Genomic DNA, 27202 nt, shown 5'->3' with positions numbered 1-27202 from the left:
AATCTAATATAAGTTTATATTCTTTCCCATTAAATTTTGCTTTAACAAAATTTTGTAATATGTCATTTTTGGTAGGCGATTTTCGAAAAAGCTTGCAAATTTTTCTGACTTTGTTAATAGTTTGTGCAATATTGGCCATCGGATTGAAGAAATAAATGAGCTCATCGGTAAAGTCGGTTTGATAAAGCATGCCTTGCTGTCTTTCTTCTACTTCATCATCACTACTTCCTTCATTATTTTTATTTTTTTCTTCATTGTCTTTGGGAGACTCAGAGACTGTCCCACCATAATTGATTGCTTTTCCATAAAGTACATCTATAACTGACAGATGTATACAATGGGCTATACATTGTTGATGATTAGGCGTAATTTTCCTGCCAAACTTAATCATCATTGCTGCTCCATCGGTGGTGCAGGCAACAATATCCTCATCCAAGTTTTAACCAAATTCCTTCAAGTGTCCATTCACAATTTGCTCAGTTCTTCTGCTATCAAGTGAACCATTAATCTCAATAAGACCTAACGACCAATGATTGTCTTTTGAATGCACATTTATATTCATATACCTTTTATTTTGTATAGACGTATATTCGTCTAGAGTCAATGAATACCGTGCACCCGAAACCAATGAATTTTTGAAATGCTGAATGAGTTCTTCTTTCTTAGTTTTATAATAATTCAGAACCATATTTTTAATTCCATTCACTGAGGCTGGTGGTAATTTATCATATTTATTTCTCTGAAGGTGAAGGCTTGATTGTATAAACTCACTCTTGGCAATTGAATTAAAAGAAAATCCATCTAAAGCAGCTAATTTTGAAATCTCTTCTTCCATAGATTTTTTAACGATAAAGTTTTCTAATGTTCTTACCATTTTTACAGAAGGTACACTGTTATCTTGTTTAATGTCAATCTGATGCATTTTCTTTAAATGCAACATCAAAGATGATGTAGATCCTCCAGACGACTTCATTATCTTCTGACATTTCGAACATTGTGCTTCATCTTTGCTTTTTCGAGCAAAATAATTCCATACATTTGATTTCATCTTAGACATATTAAGAGTAATAAATATTAATTAGTAGGAATTTATATCACCGGCAATTTTAAATAAAAATATTGAAGATAACAAAGGCACAATACTATGCGTCACTCCCGCAAGCACTGAATGAAGAGTCTAAACAAGGCAAGTTTCAAAAGATACAGGTGGGAAGATAAAAGGTACCCCTCCTAGATTTGGGCCACTTGCCCATGAGATTTGTACCTAAACATAAAATAAAATAAAATAAAAAAAAATATGTTTAAAACATAAAGCAGTTGAATGATCCAGATAAACGAACAAACAAAAGAAAATGTGCATAACAAAAAACTATATTCGAGGGCTAACTAAAAAAATATTCGAATCCGGTTTTCGAAGCTCGGTTTCGGTTTTAACAACTCAATATGAAAACCGGATTTAACCGGTTTGCAAGCCCTAATGTGTATATATATATTTTTTTTTTATTTATTTTTTTTTTTTATTATTATTGTTTTATTTAATTAATTTTTTGGCAGGTGTACTTTAATACTAATACTTTCATAATTCAGCATCCTTTCACTGGCCTACTCACAGAACCAACGTTTCTTCCTCATTTATTTCTTCAACTTCCATTCTCTGGAACAGCTTCCCTTCATACATATTTCCTGAAAATTACAATTTACATAAATTCAAGTCTAATGTTAACAGTTATCTTCTTTTGTCTTCTCCACCTTCAACCCATACACTGTACTAAGTACTATAGGTTTTAATGCCTTTTGTGCTTGGGGTTTTCATAAAAAAAAAATTAATTTGGAATTACCCCTTAAAAATACAAAAAAGTGAAGTATTTTTAAAATTGCATCTACTGATACGGTGCTACTGTTGGCTTTTTCATTTAGAATGGACCAAGCTTCAGTAATGCTTTTATTTGTTCCTCTGAATTAATTTTTTTCATGAGTTTTTTTCTCTAGCTAATGCTGCATTAAATGATAGGATGTAGTAATAGGTTTCAAAGAAAAGGCTATTAAATTGTATTTTGAGAAATGGGAAAAAATATCCAAAGAAAATTGTGACTAGGACATGTTAATTAAATCAACTTATGTAATGAAAATTGTAAATCAACTTGTGTAAAAAAAATTGTAAATCAACTTGTGTTTTTGCAAATAATAATTTTTACTATAATATATCATGAATTTTTTTTTCTCCAGTTGTGCCTTGGAACTGGATCATCAGAAATTATATCTGGAGCATCACTGCTTTTGAGGTCAATGAAATTCGTTCAGGTTTGTATCTGTGTTTGTTGAAAATAGCAGTGTGTATTAACTTTCAAGAAAAATGAGGTTTTCTTGTAGTTTTTTAAATTTTGTAGCCAAAATCGCTGACAAAGTCACCTTAACCTCTGCATGTGCGTATGTTTTTTCATGTGAGGAACAAAAGTAGTATAAACTTTGTATACATTTTGAAGACAGTATCAGTAATTTGTAGAGTTGCAAACTTTTCAAAATCTCTGACCTAGAAATGAAATTGGAGGTGGAAGCAATCCTGAAAGGTTTTCATGTAAAATGCACATTTTTAAATAAAAATTTTTAGATAAAAAAATTTATTTATTAAATGTTATATAAATAACTTCTTTGTATAGATTTGTAATTTACAATTTAGGACCTTACCAGCACCATAGTTTAATCCTTCAGCAGTCACTCAGGATATGATGGGTGACCTTCAAAAATGTTTTGCAGTAATCATTATTAATGATTTAAAATATGAATTTTTTCTTTCTTCTTAAATATAGTCAGCCTTTTATTCAAAATGTTTCGGAAGTGAAAAAAAAATTATTGTTTAATTGGAATTAAAAAGATGAAGACCCTGTTAGGTCCCATGCAACTATTTACTGTTTTTACCTTTTTTTAAACTTTCATTTCATTGTGCTATTTTTGCTTTTTTGTGTCTTGTAAACAAGGCATTATTTTCATGTGTGGTTTGAAATGATGGAGGTGTCTGATACAAAACGTTTTACGTTAACTGTTGTACACAATGTGTTTTTTGACTCTATTATTACTATTACTATTACTGATGTAAAATGGTTTCTTGCTTGAATTATTATTATTAGTTATCTATTTAACCTTTAATTTAGCAAGACATTAATACATACACAAAAGTAGTAAGTTTTAAATGTTACATACTTAATAGTTCTCTGAACTGGAAAATGGCAGCGACTCATAATTTTATGTTTATATTTTAGGACTAACTTTTTTTTTTTTTTCCCCCAAGGATTGTGTTTGAAACATTGCTATCCTCAGAACGTGTTGCAAATATCAGCTATTGCAGCAACAAATAAAATGTGTGCGAGCATTACTTTGACCCATAACATCAGATAAATGCACACATCTGTATTACCGATGTCCCAACCTAATTATCAGTTTCCCTGAACCCTTTGGGTATCTTCAGTGATATTGACAAAAACCAATATCAATGAAGTATTTTACACACTTAATGGTTCAAGTGAAAAATGGAAGTGACTCTTAATTTCATGTTTATATTTTATGATTAACTTTTTTCTGTGTTACAAGTGGTGTGTTTGAAACATTACTATCCTCAGAGCATGGTGTCAATATCAGCTGTTGCAGCAACTAATGAAATGAGTGCAAGCATTACTTTGACCAATATCATCAGATAAATGCACATCTATATTACCCCTGTCCCAATCTATAGTAACAAATAAAATTTCCCTGACACCTTCTGGTATCTTTAGTGATTGGAAAGCCATCTATGTTAAAATATATCCTGTCTCTACAGAATAGGTTCCTTCTACCTACAAGTGTGTGTCACACTAGTAAAAATCCCCATCCCCTTCCACAGCATCAAGTTTCAAGTTAATCCACAAGGGTTTCAGCATATAGTCCCTCCTATCTTGTGTTAGTGAAATTGCACACACATACACATTTTGACCTAACTTGCAGAATTTTTTTAGCATGGTTCTAATTTATAAAAGAAATCATCACTTTGTGTGCTTAATCTACAGATAAAAGAATCACCAGGTACTACTGATCACATTGTATTTATGTGGGATTTACTTAAAGATGCAACCCTTGTCAAGAGCAAAGAGAAAGGATTTTGCTTTCTTAAAGGTAACTACAATGGTCATAGACAGTTTTAAATTCTATTTAGTAGGGCACACTGATGATATCACCAATAGCAAATTAAAATGGGAAACATTTGGGGAAGTAATCATAAACCACTAAAGGTTTACACGTCGACTAAGAGAGAGAGAGAGAGAGAGCGAAAGCTAAATGGATGTCGGATGAACCAATGAGACTATAGCAGTGAATAAAATTAAATATGATGCATATAAATTATCTGATAATTTATATTATATATAAATTATCAGATTATACAGAAACCTACAGTAGGTATAAAGTTGGTATGCAGTCAATTCATGACTGCATACCACTTTAATGTGAAGATGTCTTTAACTATGTAAGCACTAGAAGAAAAGGGATGAATCACCTTGGTCTGCTAGATATAAATAATATAAATGTTGGTAATCCTGATCAGATTGCTGACAACCTCTCAAAGGCTTTTGATCGTGTTTGGCATAAAAGTCTTCTACACAAGCTTCCATCTTATGGTTTGCCAACTGTTTTTAGTAATTGGTTATCCAGTTTTCTCTCTGATCGCTCACTGAAGGTGATGGTAGATGGCTCTTTGTCTTCTAACTTCTCCACTAATGCCGGTGTCCCCCAAGGTTCAGTTCTTTCCCCCACTCCTCTTGTACATTAATGACCTTCTTCCATTAACTGGAAATCCTATCCATAGTTTTGCCGATGATAGCACATTGCATTCCACTTTCCATTTTGAGAAACCTTGTCCTGCTCAATTAGCTTCAACTTCTCGAAAATCTGCTACCAATTCCTTAAATGCCGATCTTCAGGTAATTCTCCAGTGGGGCAAAGACAACTTAGTTGATTTCAGTCCCTCTAAAATTAAGTCTTGTCTTATATCTCGCAAAAAGGATTCTTCTGCTCCTATGCTTATCTTTAGTGACACTCCGATTTTTAGGCAAAATGATATATCTCTTTTGGGGATTACCCTCACTTCTAATCTCTCTTGGCACAAGCACATTACAAATATTGCTTCCTCTGCATCTAAAAAACTTGGTTTTCTCTTTCGCTCTCGGGGTTACTTTTCTTCCAAACAGCTGCTCACTCTGTATAAATCGCAAATCCGCCCTGCCATGGAATATTGTTCCCACATCTGGGGTGGTGCCCCCAAAACCTCTCTCAGGCTTCTTGATTCCATTCAGAAGAGGGCAGTTAGGTTAATTAATGATTCATCTCTAACAGAGTCTCTCCACTCACTTTCTCATAGATGTACTGTTTCTGCTGCATGCCTCTTCTACAGATACTTCCATGGGCACTGTTCTTCTGAATTGGCTTCTATAATTCCTGCTCTCTCTTTCAAAACAGTCCGAACACGTGCCACCGCCAGCCAACATCCATATACTGTCCAACTTCAAACCCACAGAACCAACTTTTCATCTTCCTCATTTATTCATTCAACTGCCGTTTTCTGGAACAACCTTCCTTCATACGTATTTCCTGAAAATTACAATCTACAGAAGTTCAAGTCCAATGTCAACAAATATCTTCTTTCGTCTTCTCAACCTCCAACCTAAGCACGGTACTAAGTACTATAGGTTCTAATACCTCTTGTGTTTGGGATTCACATAAAAAAAAAAAAAAAAACCTGAACAGATATTTTGCATCTACCTTCATGCACATGAGGGATTTTTTTGGGAGATGGGGATGTCAAAAGTGTATCAAATTCTAACAGGGAAAGAAATAAGTTTGTCATAACTGAAAGGAAAAGGAAAGACAAATTGTTAAAGCTAAATGTAAAAAAGGCACCTTTAATGATGAGGGTGTCCTTGGATTCAGGATGAGAGTATCCTTGGATTCCTATTGGTGTCCCATTGAACTGGTGACGTGCAAATTAGTAGTAGCAAATGATGCAAAAAAAAGCAAGCTTTATACAACATCACCTAAAAAAAAAAAAAAAAAAGCTTCTAACATCACAAGTCCATCCCTTGAATGAATTTACCTTGAATTTATTCAGACTACCCACTTCACATGACAACAGATGGAAATTTGTTCCAACAGTCAACCGCCTACTGCTGCAAGGAAGACTTCTGCATGCCTATCCTTCAACCATACTTTTTAAATTTTAATTTATGCCCTATTATGTGTGTAATGTGTAATCTAAACAGGAAAAAGGATTCTGTGTAATCTAAACAGGAGGAAGGAACCGTCAGCATTGAGCTTTGCTCAATTCATTCAAAGCCTTAAACACCTCAATCAGATCACCTCAAAGTGCCTAGTCTCCAGATACCACAATTTACAGAACAAGCCTTTCTTGACAAGGGTACACTTTCGTTCCTTTCACCAATCTCATTACCTTTCTCTGCACCCATTCCAGCAGATCTACATCCCTAAAATGAGGCCTAACCATTGCCTTGTACAATGGTATAATCAGTTCCTTATCCCTGCTAGCAAACTTCATGAGCTGTCCTGGCAGTCTGTCTTTTTTTTTTTTTTTTTTTTATGAAAACCCCAAACACGAAAGGTATCAAAACCTATAGTACTTAGTACCATGCATGGGTTGAAGGAGACGTATGGGGGGAGGGGAATGCCGGAAACTTTGCTCTAGAGACTAAACATGGGTTTCACCACTTAAAGCCTCCAATAAGCAAAGTGGTGGTATTTCACCGGTTGATGAAAGTCATCTACCACCTATGCTACTTAGAAAATTTCTCTCTGACTACACAATTATTTTTAGGTCTTTCTTATTTTCCACTAGCCTGAGCATCACACTTGCTAGTGTTGATGAATAATTTTATGTTGACAAAGGCAAGATACTGCATTTGTCAACATTAAACTTCAGCTTCCATTTTTCAACCCATGTGCCTAATTTTTTTAAACCTTGTTTCAGTAGCTTACTTTGATTACTGTCATTAACCACCCTACCAAAATTTGAACCATCTGCAAACTTAGACATTAAGCCTGATATGCCTTCTTCAATATCATTAATAATTATATAAAACAACAATGGACCCAGCACTGAACCCTGGATGATTCCACTAGTAACATTAGTCTAGGAATAGTTATCTAGAATAGTTATTAATAATTCCTCTCTGTCTTTTTCCACTCAACCAAATCTTTATCCATAGCAGTAACTTGCCCTTAATGCCATGCTGCTCCAATTTATACATTAGTCTTTTATGTGCAGCAGTATCAAAAGCTTTATTAAAATCCAAGTATATGATATCAAAATTATTTTTTGTGTCTAGTACCTTTGTTACTCAAGATTTTCATCTGATAATCTTTTTCTGCCCCAGTCAGATTGGTCAGACAAATTGTCCCTTAACAAATCCATACTATGACTGCAGTATAACTGGGTTCCTCTCTAAATGGTTTTGTATTACTTCTTTAACTAGTGACTGCATTATTGGAAATTCAAGCTAAAGGGTCTATAATTACTCGTGTCAACTTTTAATCCCCCCCCTTTGGGAATTGGGAATCGTCCAAATATCTTCAGTCTGTATGGATTTCCCCTGACTCCAAAGATACTCGAATAAGTATGACTGAGTTTTTGCTTACCTCCTTTGCTGCTCACTTAATATAATTGATTAGATCCCATCCATTCCAGGTGTCTTTTTTACATTTAGTTTCAATAATTTCTCTTCCACATTTCTCTCAATAATCACAAAATCATTTATCTTCCTGTTAGAGTTTATTAAAATCTGTCATCCCCTTCCCTAAAGAATTCCTCATGTATGAATATAGATACAAAATACCTATTTCGTTTGTCAGGAAACTGAATAGGTATTTTGTTGATAATTGTGTGTCAGTAACCTGACCACAATTATTAACAATTTAAACTATCAACATTAAAGTGGACCAGTGTGATTCAGTCTTCCTTCTACTGTTAATATAGTGAAGAATTCTTTGCTGCTTTTCTTTTAATTCTTTTCTGGATAATTCTTGTAATCTGCCTTAGCTTACCTTACCTCCTTTGTAACTTGATTACAGACTAGTTTATATCTACCATAGGCTTCTGTATCACCTGATAATTTATATGCATCCTGTGCATATTTATTCTCTGCCACAAGTCTCATTAGTTCATCTGACATGCATTTAGGTTTAAGCTTTGAATAGTATTTCTTAGTTGGTATGAAAAGTAAAGTAGCTTTTTCTATGATTACTTCCCTGAATGCTTCCCATTTAGAATTTGCTGCTTAGAATTTAAAAACTGACTGAGACCACTGTAGTAACCCTTACAAATGCAGAAGCCCTTCTGTGTACCCTTTACAGTAGTTATTTCATTAAGTAAATCTTAATGAAATCTCACATCAGTACAAATGTAGTCCTCAATTCACAAAGAGGAATCAGAGGGTGACATGAGTAATTACAAACCTTTTTAGTTTGACTTCTATTCCAGGGAAAATAATTGAGTTGCTTGTTAAAGAAGTAATACAGGACCATCCAGACAGGACTACAGTCATGGCATTTTTTTTAGGGCTGATCTTGTCTGACCAATCATAATGAGATATGATGCAGTAACAAAGTAACTGGACGCAGAAAACAATTTTGGTGTCATATATTTTGACTTTAGAAAAGCTTTTGATACTGGTCCTGTGAAAGGGATTTCTGTTCAAATTTTAGCAGTGTGGTACTAGGGACAAGCTATGGCTCTGGATAAAGAAATAGTTGAGTGGGAGAAGGCAGAGTGGTTATCAGTCAGTGCTGATCTTCTTGGAATAATATTAGTGTAGTCCCAGAAAGTTCAGTGCTAGGCCAACTGTGGTTTCCATGTTGATATCAGGCTTAATATCTGTTTGCAGGTGATACAATAATTGGCAGAATGGCTAAAGACCGTAATCAGGGTATGATATAGAAACAAGATCTAGAAAAATAGGACAGATGAGCTGAGAAGGGGAAATTGAAGTTTAACATTTTGACAAATGTAAGATATAACATATGAGTAGCAGTAATCCCAGAAAATATACAAATTATGTGGTATATCACTTGAGATAGTGGAGAACAAAAAAACCTGGGGTATTTGTGCATAATTGTGCAGTCATACATGAAGTTCTTTGAGTAGTGCGGATGGGCTACTAGAACAGGTTATGGGGTTTATCATGACCTGTATGTTATTCACAAAACCCTATCAAAGATATACATGAATTTTTCCGACCAGGGATAGGGGATTATCCCTACTGGCAAAAGCTGGGATTATCCCATTCTATAAGACACTTGGATTTGAATTGCAAACGTGTCTGGAAGCCCAATTTTAGGACGGATGTAGATCTGTTGGAATTGGAGCAGAGAACAGCAGTCTTGGCGAGTGTTAGTGAGGGGAGAGATGAGAAAAAGGGGTATTCTTACCAAAATAGACTTCAGTTCTGTCAGTTGCATCATCTGATATCTAGACTCTTGCATGATTGGCAGGGTTGTCAAGGACACTATTGACACTATGCTACTGCAACAGGGTCTGGGAAGGTTGAGCAGATGGGCTGAGAGGTGGCAAATGAAGTTTAACATTGACAAATGTAAAGTACTACATATGGGAAACAGCAACCCCAGAGCAACGTATCAACTCTGACAGTTGTAGAGAATGAAAGGGACCTGGGGGTGGTTGTGCAGGCAGATATGAAGTTTTCTGAGCAGTGCAGATGGGCTGCAAGAGTAGCTCATGGTGTATTGTCGATGATATATAGGAATTTTTCTAGCAGGGATAAGGAGGTGATTATTCCCTTGTATAAGGCAATAGTCAGGCCACACCTAGAGTACTGTATACAGGTCTGGAGGCCTCATTTCAAGAAGGATGTAGAGATGCTGGAACGAGTACAGAGAAGGGCAACAAGATTGGTGAATGGAACAAAGGGGTGCTCTTACGAAGAAAGGCTTAAGTTTTGCAAATTACAGTGTCTGGAGACTAGGCACCAGCGAGGTGATCTGATAGAGGTGTATAAAGCCTTGAATGGTTTGAGCATGCTCAATGCTGATGGAATTCTTCCTCTTGCTCAGAATAATCACCTGAGAGGGCATAACAGATGTAGGATAGACGTGAGGAAATTTGCCTTTAGCCAGCGGGTGGTTGGTTGGTGGAACAGACTTCCATCCCTTGTCGTGGAAGTTGATAGCCTAAATAAGTTTAAGGCTCAGCTGGACAGGTATTTCGAACGAACAGAGGGGTGAAGTGGAAGTGGTTATTTTTTATTTAGTTATTTATTTTATTATTTTTTTTTTTTGCTGATGCTGCATAGGCTTGCTTTCTTGCATCAAATGCCTCTGCTAATGATCTGATTCAGATGTTTTAATTCATTAATGGATTGGGGAAGCTAAATTTTTATGACACCTTTACTTTTTCTCACAAACATACATAAAGGGACATAAATTTAAATTTAGAAATGATGTGGTTCTAGAACATATGTATGGAAATTAGTTTATTGTTGGAATAATGATAGCATGAGACAGTTACAGAGCAATGAAAAGTAGTCAAGCCTACAACAGGTGCAAGTTGATCTGTAATAGTACAACAAATAAGGTCAGGGAGGCCAAGGCTGCATATGACAAAGCATTGGCTAAGAGAGCAAAGAATGGGGACAAGGAATTTTTCAGTTATGTGAATACAAAGAAGAAAGATAATCAGATTGCACCCTTGTGCAATGTGGGTGTGGGGAAGTCTTAGATAACCCAGCTGATGTTGTGGATGAATTGAACATGTACTTTGCGTCGGTATTTACTGATGAAAGACCCTTCATGCTGAGAAGAGGCTGTGCGAGTAAGGCTGACTCATATGAAATTAATGATGTCGTAATTACAGATGATTGTTTATTAGAAAAACTTCTGAGCATAAAAGCAAGTAAGGCTTCAGGAGTTGATGGCATACTCTGTAGGTTTGAGGGAGAGTGCAAGGGAATGTATTAAACTGTTGAGGTTAATTATGAGGGCATATTTGGGCTTAGGGGAGATTCCTTTGGATTGGAGAAGTGCCAATGTATCACCAGTACATAAAAGCAGTTCTAAGATTGAAGTTGTTAACTACAGACCAGTAGTCTGACTTCAGTGGTGGGAAAAATCATAGAGGCAATGATCAAGAGTGCAATCCAGGGACAGTTACATAGATATGGCATTCTGAAAGACACACAACATGGCTTTGTTAAGGGTAAATCAGTGGTGGGATTCAAATAATTTAAAAACCGGTTGCTGCCCTAATGACCGTTCTAAGTATAAAAAACTATATACCGAAAGGTAGTTTATTATTTCATGCAATTAATACTTAAATAAGAACAATAAAAGAGGTCCACAAAACTAGATTATGTTATAAGAAAGAGTTTTAAAATATTAAATAATACCTGACAAAAAACTAAAACTGTTATTTAAGATATTTCCATATTGCTTCTTGATTGGCGTCCTCGCTTGCAATTTTCTTCGCTTTTATCCGAGCATCATTGGCTGAGTGATTTATCCTTAACCACTGTAGGAGTAGGATCCCATTCCTTTAGAGGTAGGCCAATTAGACTAATAGTCATTGTGTTTGATATATTAGAAACAGTTAGGGGACTTCTCTTTGAAAAACCCATTTCCACTTCTGCTGAACTTACAGCAATTGTTCTGACAATATTTTTAGCTCTTTGAACACTTTCAGGAATTGCATAATTCCGGGAATTTTTTAAAACATTTTCTAAGAAATCTCGATAATCATTAATATCAATTTGGTAATTAAAAATGTCATTAAATACGAGCAATTGTTCTTCAGCTGCTTTCCATTGAACTAGTACTTCTTCAATATTCCAGTAATCTGGCTCCAAAAAATTGAGAAATTGTAATTTATTCCAATCTTGAAATTGGCTACAACTTGCTTTTAAATGTTCACAATTCATTAGTCTTTTTTTTTCAAATTCGTTACGATGTTTTCTAAAAGTCTTTCTCGAGGAAGCCCGAGACAAATCGATGATTTTCTACAAATTTTATATTTTTGAAGGTTTCTGAAGTAATTAATTCATCAACTTTTTTTTCGTATGGACCCTTTTCTTTTTTGAGCATTTTAAATGCTTTAATAGATCTTATCACAAGTTTTTCATCCTTTATTATGTCTATATTTCTTGCTTGCAGTGCATTTGAAAGAAGAGAAATTTCGTTTAAAATATCAATCATCAATGCCAAATCAGTTATACAATATATATTTTCAAGATGAGCAGCCATACCTAAGTACTTTTTATTTGAATAAAAATAGTGATGTAGCGCTGGATAAGCGCACCACACAGCTAGGGTTGACCTTAAACTACAGGCAGCCCATCTTGGTCCCAAAACTCTACCAATCTTTATAATTTCAATTCCAAGTTGTTCGGATATTTTGGAAAGTTCAATTTGGTTCTTATTGGATTGATGAAAAATATTATATATCTTATCAATAAATATTTTAAAATGATTTACTTGCTTTTTTTCCTTTATCAAATCATCTAAAACAAGATGGAGGCAATGATTTAAACAGTGCCATATTATTATGTTTGGAAACTCTTTTGCAATCCTAGTGCTCACTCCAGATTTTCTCCCAAGCATAATGCTGGCACCATCGGAGCAAAATCCTATTAAATTTTTTTCTAGGTAGTTCTTAGTAAGCCCAACATTATTTAAACTTTCCATAACTGAAGAACATATTGTCTCTGCATCTTGTTTTTCCAATTCAACTAGTTCAACGAAAATTGTTGGTGATGTAACTGAATCCAAGGCCAATTCTAATACAACAAATTCTGATTTTGGTTTCTTATTGAAAAAAATCTGTCAAACTCTGTTGCCTTTTCATCCTTTTAAGGGCTACTGCAAAAAATTTTAAAAATGTTTTATTTTAATATATTATAGAGCAGGAGCGGATATGTGCCAATATATTTGAATATTTTTACCGGTTCTGTCCATGTGTGGTCATATCATAAACTTTTATAAACAAAGCACTATGCTTATACCATTGATAAACATCAGTCAGAACATACATTTTCTTCATTTTATCGATACTAAACGAAAATTTCTTGCTGAATTAATAAATGGCATAGAATACCAGGCGACCACCTTAGAGAGAACCCTGATCACAAGTGCCATTTTAACAACCGGTTCGCCGAACTCAACAAAAAATTAGGTATCGGTTCTGCTGAACCGGTGCGAACCGGCTGAATCCCACCACTGGGGTAAATCATGCTTAACTAACTTAATTCACATAATTTAGTAGATTATTTTGACACAGTTGCTAATGAGCTGGATTTAGGAAACAATTTCAACATAGTTTATTTGGATTTTGGCAAAGCGTTTGACTCGGTCCCTCATAAGAGGTTACTGTATATAATCAAGATTACTGGTAAGATTCTAAGATGGACTGCTGGGTGGCTGCATGGTTGTGATTAATGGACATTCTTCAGATTGGATTAATAGCAGGAGTCTGGTTCTTCAAGGATCGGTTCTTGGACCACTGTTCTTTTTCATTTCCCTAAATGAAATCAACGAAGGGAAGAAGGCAGGATGTCAAAATTTGCAGACTTAAAGATTGGCAGAGTTGTTAGTGATAAGTTTCAAGCAATGCTTCTTCACGATCACTTGAACAGACTTCGAAGATGGTCAGAGAGGCGGCAGCTATGTTTTAATGCTGCTGAATGCAAGGTCTTACACTTGGAGTATCATCAGCCATTTCCAATTCACTGCAGGATGAAGGCCTCTCCAGCAACTTTCCAGTTCCTTCTGTTTTGTGTAATGGCCATCCATTTACTACCCACAAACTCATGAATTTCATCTGTCCACCGCCGTTGTTGTCTTCCAGGTTTTCTCTTAGCTCCTCTTGGGTACCATTCTGTTATTTTCTTAGTCCATCTGTGATCATGTCTTCGAGCTATGTGTCCTGCCCAAGTCCATTTGAGTTCTTTAGTTTTGATAAGAGGAATAGCAACCCACTTGGAGAATAGCAACCCACAAATAAATATACACTTGGTGGGGCTGGATTAAAAACAGTCAAGGAGGAAAGGGATCTGGAAGTTGCAGTACAGGCAGATATGAAGTCTTTTTAACAGTGTAAACAGGCAGCCATGAAGGCCCATGGTGTCCTATCGAATTTATTGAATGCTATCCTGTAGAGATAGGGAGGTCATAATCCCACTGTATAAGGCAATTGGGTTTCATAAGGTGAATGAAGGTGGAATTCTCACTGTTCTAAACAATTCCATTACTATGGGTCGTAAATTCAAATTACAGAACTTGAGGTTTAGATTAGATTGTAGGAAGTTTTCTTTTAGACAGAGAGTTGTTGATAGCTGGAACAAGTTGCCCTCGCAGGTAGTTGAGGCTGAAAATTTGAATAAATTCAAAGGTCAACTGGATATTTACCTGTGTAAGAACAAAAACATATAATTTGTGTTTTCTTATCTACTTTTTTGTTCGTTTGTGTTTTTTGCCATTTCAGCAAAAGCCTGTGGCTTCCTTGCACTATGTGGCGAATGCTATTACTATTCCCTGTTGCATTGGCTTTGCACTAATAAACTGATTGGCACTACCCATGCAATCACTCTGTATGATGCGCTGTTTGATGACATCACTCCTAATAAACTGACTGGCATTTTTCACTGTGCTTTCGTAAGTGATTCCAAAAATTATTTCTTTCAATGATGGTGTTATGTGAGTTAGGTGTTCTCAGATGCATTCACTTGTGGAGGCAGGGGTGGTCATGTTTTGGCTTATGAGTGTATATTTATATTCCAAAATTATAAATACTAAATGGAGTAAATCAGAAATACCAAAAATGCTATGGGAATAGTGGACAAAACCCTATCGCAAGATTAGTTATAATTAAATTATCCTGTGTTCTACTCTCATTTCTGATTAATTTTTCATTAAGAAGTTGCTGCTTGGAGGTGATCACCAAAAGTCTTCACTGGGTAAGTTCCTTGTTTGATAGTAGTTTGCATTACATAGGACCACAGCCGTTCATCAACCTGAGCCTTTCACAGATTAAGAAGTTATTAAAATGCTAAATCCCTTGGTTTTTCAGGTGCAATTTTCTCATGGTTCCTTATGAAATGAGACTTCAGCAGATGAAATCCTTTGTTATTCCATTATATATTTTTGATTGTATTTCATCATTTTATCTTTTGGCATTTTAGTTCACAAATCCAGCACCTTGAAAGCATGTGTCACAAAGCAGACCAAATAATTTCTGTGAACATTTTTCACTGTGCTTTCGTAAGTGATTCCAAAAATTATTTCTTTCAATGATGGTGTTATGTGAGTACATTTGTATTTTCTAAATATTTTGTTCACTTTGCTCTTGTAATAGTTATGTTTTTTTTTTTTTTTAATGCCACATGCATAAGTGGTTGTATAGGCAATTTTTATGCCATAACATTTATAAGTCTAAATTTATCTTATGCAATGATATGTATTTTAATTGTGATTGTAACAGTTGAATGTAACAGATGATTCTAACAATTGCATATGTCATTAGGAAAAAAAAAAAAAAAAAAGGACTGGGGTGTTTGTTATTACTTACTGTTCTGTGGTTTGCTGCAGCAAGTGGGAAGAACTGATATTTCAATTATGTCTTGTAATCCACTAAGAATATACATGTATATGCTTTTAATTCCTAATTCCTATAGTATATCTGGTATTCCTGACTTAATCTATTTGGTTTATAATTTTGCTATACTTGGATTTCAGGAAAGCTTTTGATACTGTTGCACATGGAAGACTGCTGTACAAATTGGAGTGGTATGGCATTAAGGGCAAGTTGCTGCCCTTAATGCCATACCTTAATGCAATGGATAAAGGGATGGTTGAGTGGGAGACAGCAGAGAGTGGTGGTAATAAATGGACACTGCTCTATGTGGACTAATATTATTAGTGGAGTCCCCCAGTGTTCGGTGCTGGGCCCATTGTTGTTTTGTGTATTTATCAATGATTCGATGAAGGTATATCAGGCTTAACGTCCAAGTTTGCAGATGATACAAAAGTAGGCAGGGTTGTTAATGATAGTAAAGACAGTGTGCTACTGCAGCAGGATCTAGAAAAGTTAGGTAGATGGACTGAGAAGTGGCAACTGAAGTTTAATATTGATAAATGCAAAGTACTGCATATGGGTAGCAGTAACCCAAGAAAAATGTACCAACTGTGTGGTACTACACTCAGGGAGGTGGAGAATGAAAAAGACCTGGGGTAATTGTACAGTCGGATATGAAGTTCTCTGAGCAGTGCAGATGGGCTGCCAGAACAGGTCATGGAGTTTTTGTCAATGATATGTAGGAATTTTGCTAGCAGAGACAAGGAGGTGATTATACTTTTGTATAAGGCAATAGTCAGGCCACACCTTGAGTACTGCATACAGGTCTGGAGCCCTCATTTTAGGAAGGATGTAGATGTAGAGTTGCTAGAATGAGTACAGAGAAGAGCAACAAGACTGGTGAGAGGAACAAAGGGGTTCTCTTACTAGGAGAGGCTTAAATTCTCTCAGTTACAGCTTCTGGAGACTAGGCACCTGTGAGGTGATCTGATTGAGGTGTATAAGGCCTTGAATGGTTTGAGCAGGCTCAATGCAAAGTACATGCTTCTTGATTAGGCCGGAGTTTGAGCCCATGACCACCAAATATGGAGGATATGGAAAGGTCAGGGAATGGCCACCGTATATCCCTGGAGAAATATGGCTTTAGTTGCTAATGCTCCTAAAAAACCAAAATAAATAGCAGACTTAATGCTGATGGGATACTTCCACAAGGCTGAACTAGACAAACATTTGAAGTGACAGGATGGGTGAAATGGGAAGGGTTTTTTTTTTTTTGGCTGCTCTATAAGCTTGTTTTCTTGCATCATATGCCTCAACTAATGCTAATGATATGTAAATATATAATACAACTGTCATTGCTGGTTTATACAATAAAGAAATGGTAACAACTTTCTTTATTGTATAAAGAAATATTTAAATAGGCCTTCTTTATTGTTTACAATAAATAAAAGCCAATTAAAAATGCCTTTCTGTATCATATAAAGAAATTTTTAATTAGAGTTTCTTTATTGTTCACAGTAAAAGATATGCCCTGCTCTTGTCTATAACAGACAAGAGAAGAGCATCACCATTATCCAAGAATATCATTTCAATGTCTAAGCATTGAAATGTTAAGGTCAATTAAGACAGATTAAGCAGTCAAGGGCAAATTCTTTTTTTATTGCTTAATCTGTCCCCCCCCCAAAAAAAAGAAATAGTGGGTGATCTGGTATCTTGTCCTCTGCTTTATCTTTTAGATCTAATTGGTAGTGAAAAAAAAATCGTTTGCCTTGCACCCACCCCCACTAACTTAGAATACAATTTTTTAATCTTACTTATGTTTACAGTATACATTAGTGATTTCTCTGGATTTGTTAGAGCAACAAGGAAGTTCATTTTGAATGTGATACTTCCATTCTTCAAACATACTTTTTTTCCCTAAAGAGCAAAAGAATCAGTGCATTGTATTCCTCTTGACAGTTCATATGAAAAAAAAAACACCTTCAATATATCTTATTAAAACGCTTATATTTTAGAAGAAATTAACTGAACCTTTTATTTATTTATTTATTATAACAGAAGGATGATTTAAAAAATGAAGCATTTTGCAAATTCTTAACTTCACTGAGAGTGAGCCTTCCTGGCATTATAAATAAATATGTGCTATGTAATAATAAGGAAAATGAAAAAGGTAAGCTTCATCAGATCTAAAAAGGCTAGATGTATATACTTTTTATTTCAGATAATTAAAATTCTTATTATTTTACTCAATATCATTTTACAGTTTGGTAGGAGAGGGGCTTTATATATACAGTCCAAACACAAAAGTTTGGAATCACAGTGTTTTCATTAATTTTTTTGAAATTAGCTATGACAATGTAAGGTTTAATATGAAAAAACAACACAACAAGAGTATTTTTTATTAAGAAGATTTTTTATTAAGATTTTTCGTTAAGAACCGAAAAATTTACAGCAAAACAAATATTGAAATGATTAATATTAACAACTATACTGATTTTACATACAAATATCCTCCACGAAATTTTATTACTACTTACGTAGACATGGCATTCTGGTGATTCATTTTATAATAGTGTCTTGACTAACATTATTCCAAGTGTTCTGCAAGGTCTCCCATAAATTTTGTGAAGATAGGCAGACTTCACGGACTTGAAGATCTAATGATCCCATAAATGCTCTATTGGGTTTAAGTCAAGTGATTGGGATGGCCACACCATAATTGTCAATACTTCCGTCCTATTGTTTAGTTGCTAGAAAATCCCCGCACAGCTTAAAGCTGTGCTTCAGGTCATTGTCTTGTTGTAATAAAATTTCTTCCCAAAGTCGAAGCCTAGAGCATATTACATTATGTTCAAGAATGCTTTTATAGCCTTCTTTTCTTAAAATTCATTCAATTCTAATAATGTCACCCCTTGAGAAAAAACAGAAGCAACCACAAATCATGGTGGAACCACCCACCGTGCTTGACTGAAGTCACTGAACAATGTCACCTTTTTTGTTTTTAGTTGATCATCTCATATAAACTGTATGCTTGGATATAAAAATTTCAAATTTGGATTCATTCATCCACAGTATGTTTTTTCACTCTTCAATTTTCCAATGCTTATGGCTCTTAGCCCAAGCCAACCATTTATTTTGATTTTCCAGTTTTAGCATTTGCATTAGCATTAGGAGAGGCATATGATGCAAGAAAGCAAACTTATACAGCATCAGCCAAAAAAAAAAAGAAAGAAAGAAAACCCCTTCCCATTTCACTGATCCATTAGTTCCAAATGTTTGTCTAGTTCTGTCTTGAATTTATTTAAGCTATGCCAACTTCCACAACAACAGATGGAAGTTTGTTCCAGCAATCGACTACCCGCTGGCTAAAGACAAATTTGCTCACATCTGTTCTACAACTGTCTTTCCTCAGTTTGAATCTATGCCACCTCAGGTATTGTAATCTGAGCAAGATGAAGAATCCCATCAGCTTTGAGCCTGCTCAATCCATTCAAGGCCTTATACACCTCAGTCAGACCACCTCACAGTTGCCTAGTCTCCAGAAGCTGCAATTTGCAGAACTTAAGCCTTTTTTTTCATAAGAGCACACCTTTTATTCCCTTCGCCAGTCTTGTTGATTTTCTCTGTATTCTTCTAGCAACTCTACATCCTTCCTAAAATGAGGCTTCCAGACCTGTACCCGGTACTCAAGGTGTAGCCTGACCATTGCCTTATACAAGGGGATAATCACCTCCTTATCTCTACTCACAAATTCCTGTATATCATTGACAAGATCCAGAGTAGATCCCATGACCTACTCCTGCAGCCTGTCTGCACTGCTCAGAAAACTTCATATCTGACTGCACAATTACACCCAAATCTCTTTCGTTCTCCACTACCCTGAGTGTAACACCACCCAGTTGGTACATTTCTCTGGGGTTACTGTTACTCATATGCAGTACTTTGCATTTGTCAATGTTAAACTTCAATTGCCACTTCTCAGTCCATCTGCTCAACTTTTCCAGATCCTGTTGCAGCAGCATACTCATTACTATTATTAACAACCCTGCCAACCTTTGTATCATCTGTAAACTTCGACATTAAGCTTTTATACATTAAATTTTTTTGACATTAAGTTTTAATAAGGGTTTTTGGACTGCTACATGACCATGAAGTCTTGCTTGTTTAAGACATATTTTACACTGGATATAGACATAGCAGTTTCTCTGTTTCTGTTGAACTCAGCTTGGATATCAGGTGCAGTAAGTCATCAATTGCATTTAGAAATCAGTGTTATGATCTTATTTTGTGCTTCCATTGTTACATGCAGTCATCTGGATCATGGCTTGTCCTTTAAACTCCCAGTCTCCTTGAATCATTGAATGGTAGTTTGTACTCCTTAAAATGAAATGAAGCATAGTTTTTTGCTAGTACTTCTCATGAATAACTTTCTTTATACAGAGTTATAATAGCACTTCCTTTTTCAACACTCAGTTTCTTATTTCTTGCCACGTTTATCTGGGTAGCAGTAATCCCAGATTAATACATGAACTGTATGGTACCACACTCAGTGTAGTGAAGAATGTAAAAAAATCTTTGGGGTAATTGTGCAGTCAGATATGAAGTTCTCTGAGCAATGCAGATGGACTACAATGACAGCTCATGGGGCTTTATGAGCAATATACAAGTCAAGGAGATGATTATGCCATTGTATATGGTGGTGATTAGGCCAAATCTTGAGTATTGCATTCAGGTTTAGGAGCCACATTTTAGGAAGGATGTAGATCTATCATTACGGGTACAGAGAAGAGCAATGAGATTAGTGAGAGGAACAAAAGAGTTCTCTTGCCAGGAAAGGCCTCAGTTCTGCAAATTATAGCATCTGAAGCCTAGATACCTGTGAGAAGATCATCTCATTGAGATGTTTAATGCTTTGAATGGATTGAGTAATCTCTGTGCTGAGAAATACTTATTGTTGCTCAAGCTACGCACATGAGGTGGCATAAATTGAAATTTGGGAATGATGGATGTGTGGAAACTTTCTGTGAGCCAGCAATTGTCAGTACAAACTTCCATCTGGTGCTATGGAAGTGAGTAGTTTGAATAAGAAGAACTAGACAGATTGTTAGAGGGGTCAGATAGGTGGCTACATATGTCGGGGCTTTTATGAATAGTTTTTTTATACAAGAAATAACTCTATCAAACTTCTCCCTTATTTTTTCTTCAAGCTTACATAAGTCTTGGGTCCGGCAAGTAATTGGATCCGGTTTGGACAGAAAACCTCTAATCCAGAAGCTTTTTTAACATTAATCAACACAAACAAATATCCAACAAGTGTCACCAAAAAATATCCAAGCCTTCTTAGTTTGGCCAGAAATAGCTACATAGTGTGCATAGTTTTGGGGAAATGTGCCTCTGGTAGTTTCCCACATCTGCTCCATATGAACTCTGTGGAGACAAACAGTATCACTGTGAAAGCCAGAAAAATTTTTATGTGTTGTAAATGAAGCATTGTGCTGGGTTCTGTTGGGTGTCCTGGCTTTTATCTGCAGGGCCCCTGGTGGGACCCCCACATTGCCCACACACCACTAGGAGGTAGCCAGGCTGCCCATAATTCTCTGGCTAGTCTCCTCCAGGTCGCCTGAGCTTCCTGGAAAGAAACCAAGTAAAAAAAAAAAAAAAAAAAAAAAAGGTACAGGATGTATCGGAGAGGGTAAAGGAAAGGAGATATAGACAGAGTGACGGAGGATGTAAAGGAAGGCATCCTCCGCAAGTTGGGTGGAAATTCTCTCCTAAGAGGAAGTGGAAGAAGAGGGCCCTCAAGAGGGTGGGAAGACGATCACGTATCAAGAGAGACACGGATGAAACAATTCAAGCAACCTGAGTGTCAAGTTCAGTAGCTAGAAGTGGTCACAATCTAGGTGAAGATGTTCAGTATATGAGAAAAGGGTGTTGATCAATGTGCATCAGTTCCAGGACGTTGTACTAGTGATCTTCTTCTGGTGAAGAGATCCTGGGCAAAGGCAGAGAAAGCGTGGTACTGGTCTTCCTCATTGATCAGAAAATGTTCATTTCCTCAAGGCAAGGCATGTATTTTTGATATGAGCAATGTTTGCAGGTCCTCGTAGAGCAGGCAAACATGAATAGGTGATCCCAGTCTTCGTTTTCACCACAAAGACAGCGAGGGTCATCCATGATGTTCATAGAGGCAAGTTTGTGATTTATGGATCCATGGCCTGTAATCAAGAAAGTGGTATATAACCCTGGGCTGTACCATGCTGGAGCTTTAGGGTAGATCTGGGCTATTTCAGGTAAGAATTTTTTAGTGATGGAACCTTTGGGGGTGGTATTCCATCTGTTTTTCCAGGCGTTAAGAAGGTAGACTGCAAGGCGCTTTTTTTCTTCTTTGATGGTGTTTGCTGGGTTTGTAGTGAAATCCAGGATGGTGGTAGGGAGTCCCTTTGCGAGCCAGTAGTGCACGCCTTTGCGAATTATCTGCAGGTCCAGAGGGAGAACTCCTGCCAAGACTTGGAGCTCTGGGTTGTTTATTGTGCAGTAGGCACGGGTGATAGTGAGAAGAATATTACGCTGGATGGAGGGGAGCTTCCTTTGGTTACGAACAATGAGTGCACGATGATACCAGACACCTGCACAGTAGGTTATAGTGGGAATAAATACAACTTTGTATAGCATTTGCAGTGAGCAGCAATTTAGGCACCAGTCAGACCTGCTGATCCTCACTACCATTGCCGTGTAGTTCCTGACTTTGCAATGAAGGTAGTCTATATGTGGGTAAAACGTGAGCTTGGGGTCTAGAATTACCCCAAGGTACTTCATCTCAGTTGTCAGTTTGATGGTTCTACCAGCAATTTTAATCTGCGGCAGCCTGCTTATTTGAAGGGTTCCTCTGAGTAGAATTGAAGTAGTTTTCTCAGGGGATATATGGAGTTTATGGAGGCTGGCCCATTCTTGTAGCTTTGTAAGGGCTCTGTTGGCTGTTGTTTCCATGGAAGCTCTGGAGTTTCCAGTGACTGTCAGTATTAAGTTGTCTGCGCAGGCTTTGGTGGAAACATCCCCCAAGTCTAGGTTCAGGAACTCATCCATGACCACATTCCATAGGAAAGGGCCAAGAGGACAGAGCCCTGGCGGCATCTTCTGTAGACATTTCTGGAGACTTGTCGATAGGCATTTCTGACTGTAACACTTCTGTTGTGAAGATAGTCCTGTATGCAGCTGTAAAGATTTGCTGGAATGCTAGCTTCTCTGAGTCTTAGTAGTATACTTGGCCACCAGAGCAAGTCAAAGGCCCCGGCAAAATCCACTGATATTACTAAGAAGTATTTGGTGGCTGAATTTTTGACTGAATCTGTGAGCTGTCGAAGAGCATCTTCTGCTGAACAGCCTGCCCGAAAACCGAACTGGTTTGGGGACTGGAGATTTGCATTTTTATAGTGTTTTTCCAATCTCGATAAGAGAAGATGTTCAAATATTTTGCTTAAAACGGGAAGGAGTGCTATGGGTCTGTATGACCTTGGCTGCTCTGGTGGTTTACTTGGGTTCTTCAAAATGAGGCATAGATTGGCCTATTTCCAGTCATCCGGGAAGAGTCCAACTTCCAGACAATGATTGTACAGGCTGAGAAGGAGATTTGATTGCATCTCTGCAAGCTTCTTAATTACTTCTGCTTCAATGAAGTCTAATCCTGGGCTTTTTTTTTGTTTTGCCAATGGCAAGTTTTAATTCATCTAAGTTGAAAGGCTGTTCTATAGAAGTGGTGCTGTTGGATGCGTTTTCAGTACAGATTTCTTGTTGCTGGCTGGATTGAGGATCTGTGTTTAGCGGGAACAGGGTGTCCAAGATGTTAGCATTAGTAGAGGCATTTGATGCAAGAAAGCAAGCTTATGCAGCATCAGCAAAAAAAAACAAAAAAAAAAAACCACTTCCACTTCACCCCTCTGTTCGTTCAAAATACCTGTCCAGCTGAGCCTTAAACTTATTTAGGCTATCAACCTCCACTACAAGGGATGGAAATCTGTTCCACCAACCAACCACCCGCTGGCTAAAGGCAAATTTCCGCACGTCTATCCTACATCTGTCTTTCCTCAATTTGAATTTATGCCCTCTCAGGTGATTATTCTGAGCTAGAGGAAGAATCCCATCAGCATTGAGCATGCTCCATGTTGTTTACTGACTCTTCCACTCTTCCCATGTGAGGGTTGTGGTGCCCTGCAGGGTGACTGTAGAGGAGACAACCTCACCCCTGGGGAGCTTGTTCATAACAATGCAGAAATAGCTACAGTGAATCAGCTATAAATCTGGTAGTTGTGGAGTGATATATGTTTTTGAGAATTTTATAATAAAGTACATATGGTCAAGAAAGTTCTCCATCTAATTTCCCCGCATACCATGTAATATAATGGACAATATAATCATCACAAGCATCTGCTATTTCATAGACTCCCACTAAGATGCACTTTTCTCAAATGCACTTTAAGAATTTCTAAAATAATATAATCATAAATAGTAATAAGATCATTCTTCCTCAGAGTCGATTTGTTCAGAATGTTTTGATTTATTTAACCTTTTTTTTCAAAAATTGTTTAAAAATTGAATTGCTTAACTTACTGAAAGGGATATTCCTGATTACCAAAACAAAGTATATATTCTTTGAACTGTTATTTTTATCTTCCCTTGAGATATAAATGGCTTGGTTATAATTAAAAGTGACCGAGTTGGCAAATTTTTCTTTTTTTTTTTTTTTTTTTTTTTTTCCCCTTACAGTGTATAATGTGGAAATATATTTTTTTCCACATGGAATAGCCTTTTCATAAACAACATAATACTGCCAACCATGCATTACATTTTTTTACATTTTTATTAACAAGTGACCCCTAGCCAGAAACTGGCAAATCCGCATATACATACATATTATATATGTATATATATATACAGATGATATACAGATTCAAAGTCATATGAATTACAATGTCATAAAGTGAAATAAACAAGGAACCACAAGACAAGCACATGGCACAATGAGCCATATGACATGAATAAGATCAAACGTGATACAAGGAATAAGATCAAACGTGATACAAGGAATAAGATCAAATGTGACACAAGGAGGGCGCCTCCGTAGCCAGGTGGGCAGGAGCAGCAGTGCATAGCACACACTTCTTGATTAGATTGGGCTTCGGGCCCGTGACCACCAAATACGGAGGATGCGGAAAGGTTAGGGAATGACCACCGCATATCCCTGGAGCAATATAGCCTTAGTTGCTAATGCTCCTAAAAAACCAAATACAACACAAGGAGCCACTGATCTTATGAAGTCAACATGAGATGAAGACAAATAGCAGTATAGTCACAAGTAATTACATAAATTGTCGAATAAGATTATCCTGTTTACAAAGAAACATGATGAGCATTAACTACAAGGTCAATTACACAGTTTATTTCAGCATCTTAAACTGTTACACTGAATTCATGTCAATAGTCTATAAGCCTTCTACTGTTCTTTCTTCAAGTTCAAGCAGCATCGATTTTCACTGGAATAATTTATTGGAAAATTTTTGAAAAGCCTGAAAACTTTCCTCAATCTTAGTTAATTGAGCCTCATCGCCCTCAGTCAGGTGAGCAAGATTAGGACTAACAAATAAAAATTCATTTCTGAGTACTCATGACAATAATGTAAAACATGACTCCATCTCCAGAGCTGTGCAGTGACACTGCAACCTTTCTGAAACACCCAGCTGATTCAGCTTTGCTAAAAATGAGCCATGACTGGTTAATAAAACATAGTTTGTAGATTAGGCACTAACCATTTTTCTGGCGGAATCTCAACAACAGATGGAAAGAACCTACGAGTTATTTCACCTTTATTTGAGTTAGCCTATCTATGATTCCAAAGAGTCATTAAGATATCTAAGATTCACTTGGCCTCATTCTTAGGATCATTAGCCAAATCCAATTCAAGATCACAAATAATAAAAGGAGTTCCATGCTGAATGTTAAAAGTCATTACTCTGTAAATCAGAAAGAGGTCATTTGGAATTTTCCTTGTGACAATCTGTAGCGCATCAGTGAAAACAGTTCTACAAACTAGAGCCATCTTCAGGAGCACCATACAGTTTTCTTACTTATTTTTTAAAAATTTACACAGCCTATCCAAACTGAGATAACATAAGAAATAATAGGAAGGAAAACACAGTCATAAAGAAGAGATAGTGCCCTACCTCTAATACCCCAATTCTTGCTATCATGTTAACAAATTTTGCAACCTTTTCAGATAGGTTTTGACACCCATATCAATTTTCTAAGACCTCTGTCAATGAAGACTCCAAGATATTTAATATTCCTAACGGACTTAACTTTCACAACTAATCAGCATGAGATTCTCTACGAGCAGATAGGCTCCCCTTTTGTAATAATATTTTTGTTTTTGACCTGGATATTGTTAATTTATGGAAGTCACACCAAGCATTCAGATCTTTTATTATTTCATTTGATTGGCGTTCAATTTATAGCCGTGAAGAGCCTTCAGCTAAGATTATCAAGGTGCAATCATATGAACATGACTATATTCCTTCCGCAACCAATCCTCTAATACCAATTTCCGCTTTAGTGGCCCAAAAACAGATCCTTGTGGACATCCTTGATCTAGTTACCGAATTCCAACTAGACTTAACCGTAAAAGATCTTTCCTTAAAATAATCCACAATGACACTATAAAGCTGATGGGAGCATTTTGCAAGGTGAAGTATCAATAACACACTGTCCCAAGAGATATTATCAAAAGCCCCTTCAAAATCAATGAAGAACATATTTTGCATTTGAGTTTCTAATCAATTTAACCAAAGATTTTAAAGCATCCTCTGTACCATGACCAGGAGTAAAGCCATATTGTTTATTTGAGAACCCCAAATTTTCTTGTGTATATTGCAATATTCGCTGTGAAAGCATGCATTCGTAGACCTTGCCCAAAGCCAGAAGAAGAGCAATTGGATGACAAGAAGAGGGGCTCAGTTTTAGGTTTTTCAGGTGACTTCGAAATGATCTTAAGAAGAGCATCCTTCCGAGGCAAGGGAACAATTCCTTCAAGCAGGCATTTGTTGAAAACAAGAAGAAGATGCTCAGGAAACAGTTTGAAAAACACTTAGTAACTTCCCCTTCAATGAGGTCCATACCAGGACACCTTTTATTATGAATTTTGCTAACAGCTGAATTAAGATCTTCCATTGAAAAAGATTCCTTTTGAATATAGCTAACACAACCACAATCTAACTGATCATGATCAATACTATCAGAATGCGCCACCTCATCCATATGATGATGAGATCCACTGACATAATCAAGTATAACATTAACACTGCCAAGCCAACCTACAGTTTCAGAGTCTTCACAATGCATAAAACTTATCACATCCCCAAATTTTTGCAAACACAACTTATGAATAATACCCCATGGATCCTCATTTACCAGCTGTTTGCAGCAAGTTTTTCCATGCATCAAATTTCCTTTTAGCTATTAAACGGGTATATTTTCTTTTGATTAATTGATACTCAGTTTTCAACCTAGCAGTAGATTCTTTGTTATCCCACAATTTCTTTGTTGGAA

The 27202-nt window shown here is 36.4% G+C and overlaps 1 protein-coding gene across 1 annotated transcript in view; it reads left to right on the top strand.

The window, feature by feature from the left end:
• LOC150082373 (meiosis inhibitor protein 1-like) overlaps window positions 1-27202 on the top strand; it is a 183615-nt gene that overhangs the window by 88864 nt on the left and 67549 nt on the right. Inside the window, exons 8-9 of the mRNA XM_090380496.1 lie at window positions 2227-2301; window positions 17666-17777. Coding sequence (XP_090236622.1) covers window positions 2227-2301; window positions 17666-17777 — 187 coding nt within the window. The remainder of the gene's footprint in view (window positions 1-2226; window positions 2302-17665; window positions 17778-27202) is intronic.

The sequence above is a fragment of the Mastigoproctus giganteus genome, chromosome 8 (genome assembly GCF_048544385.1).
Source record: "Mastigoproctus giganteus isolate SK-2022 chromosome 8, ASM4854438v1, whole genome shotgun sequence".
In the NCBI taxonomy this organism is placed as follows: Eukaryota; Metazoa; Arthropoda; class Arachnida; order Uropygi; family Thelyphonidae; genus Mastigoproctus; species Mastigoproctus giganteus.
Note: the sequence above shows the minus strand (reverse complement) of the source record. Positions and strands in the feature narration are given on the sequence as shown.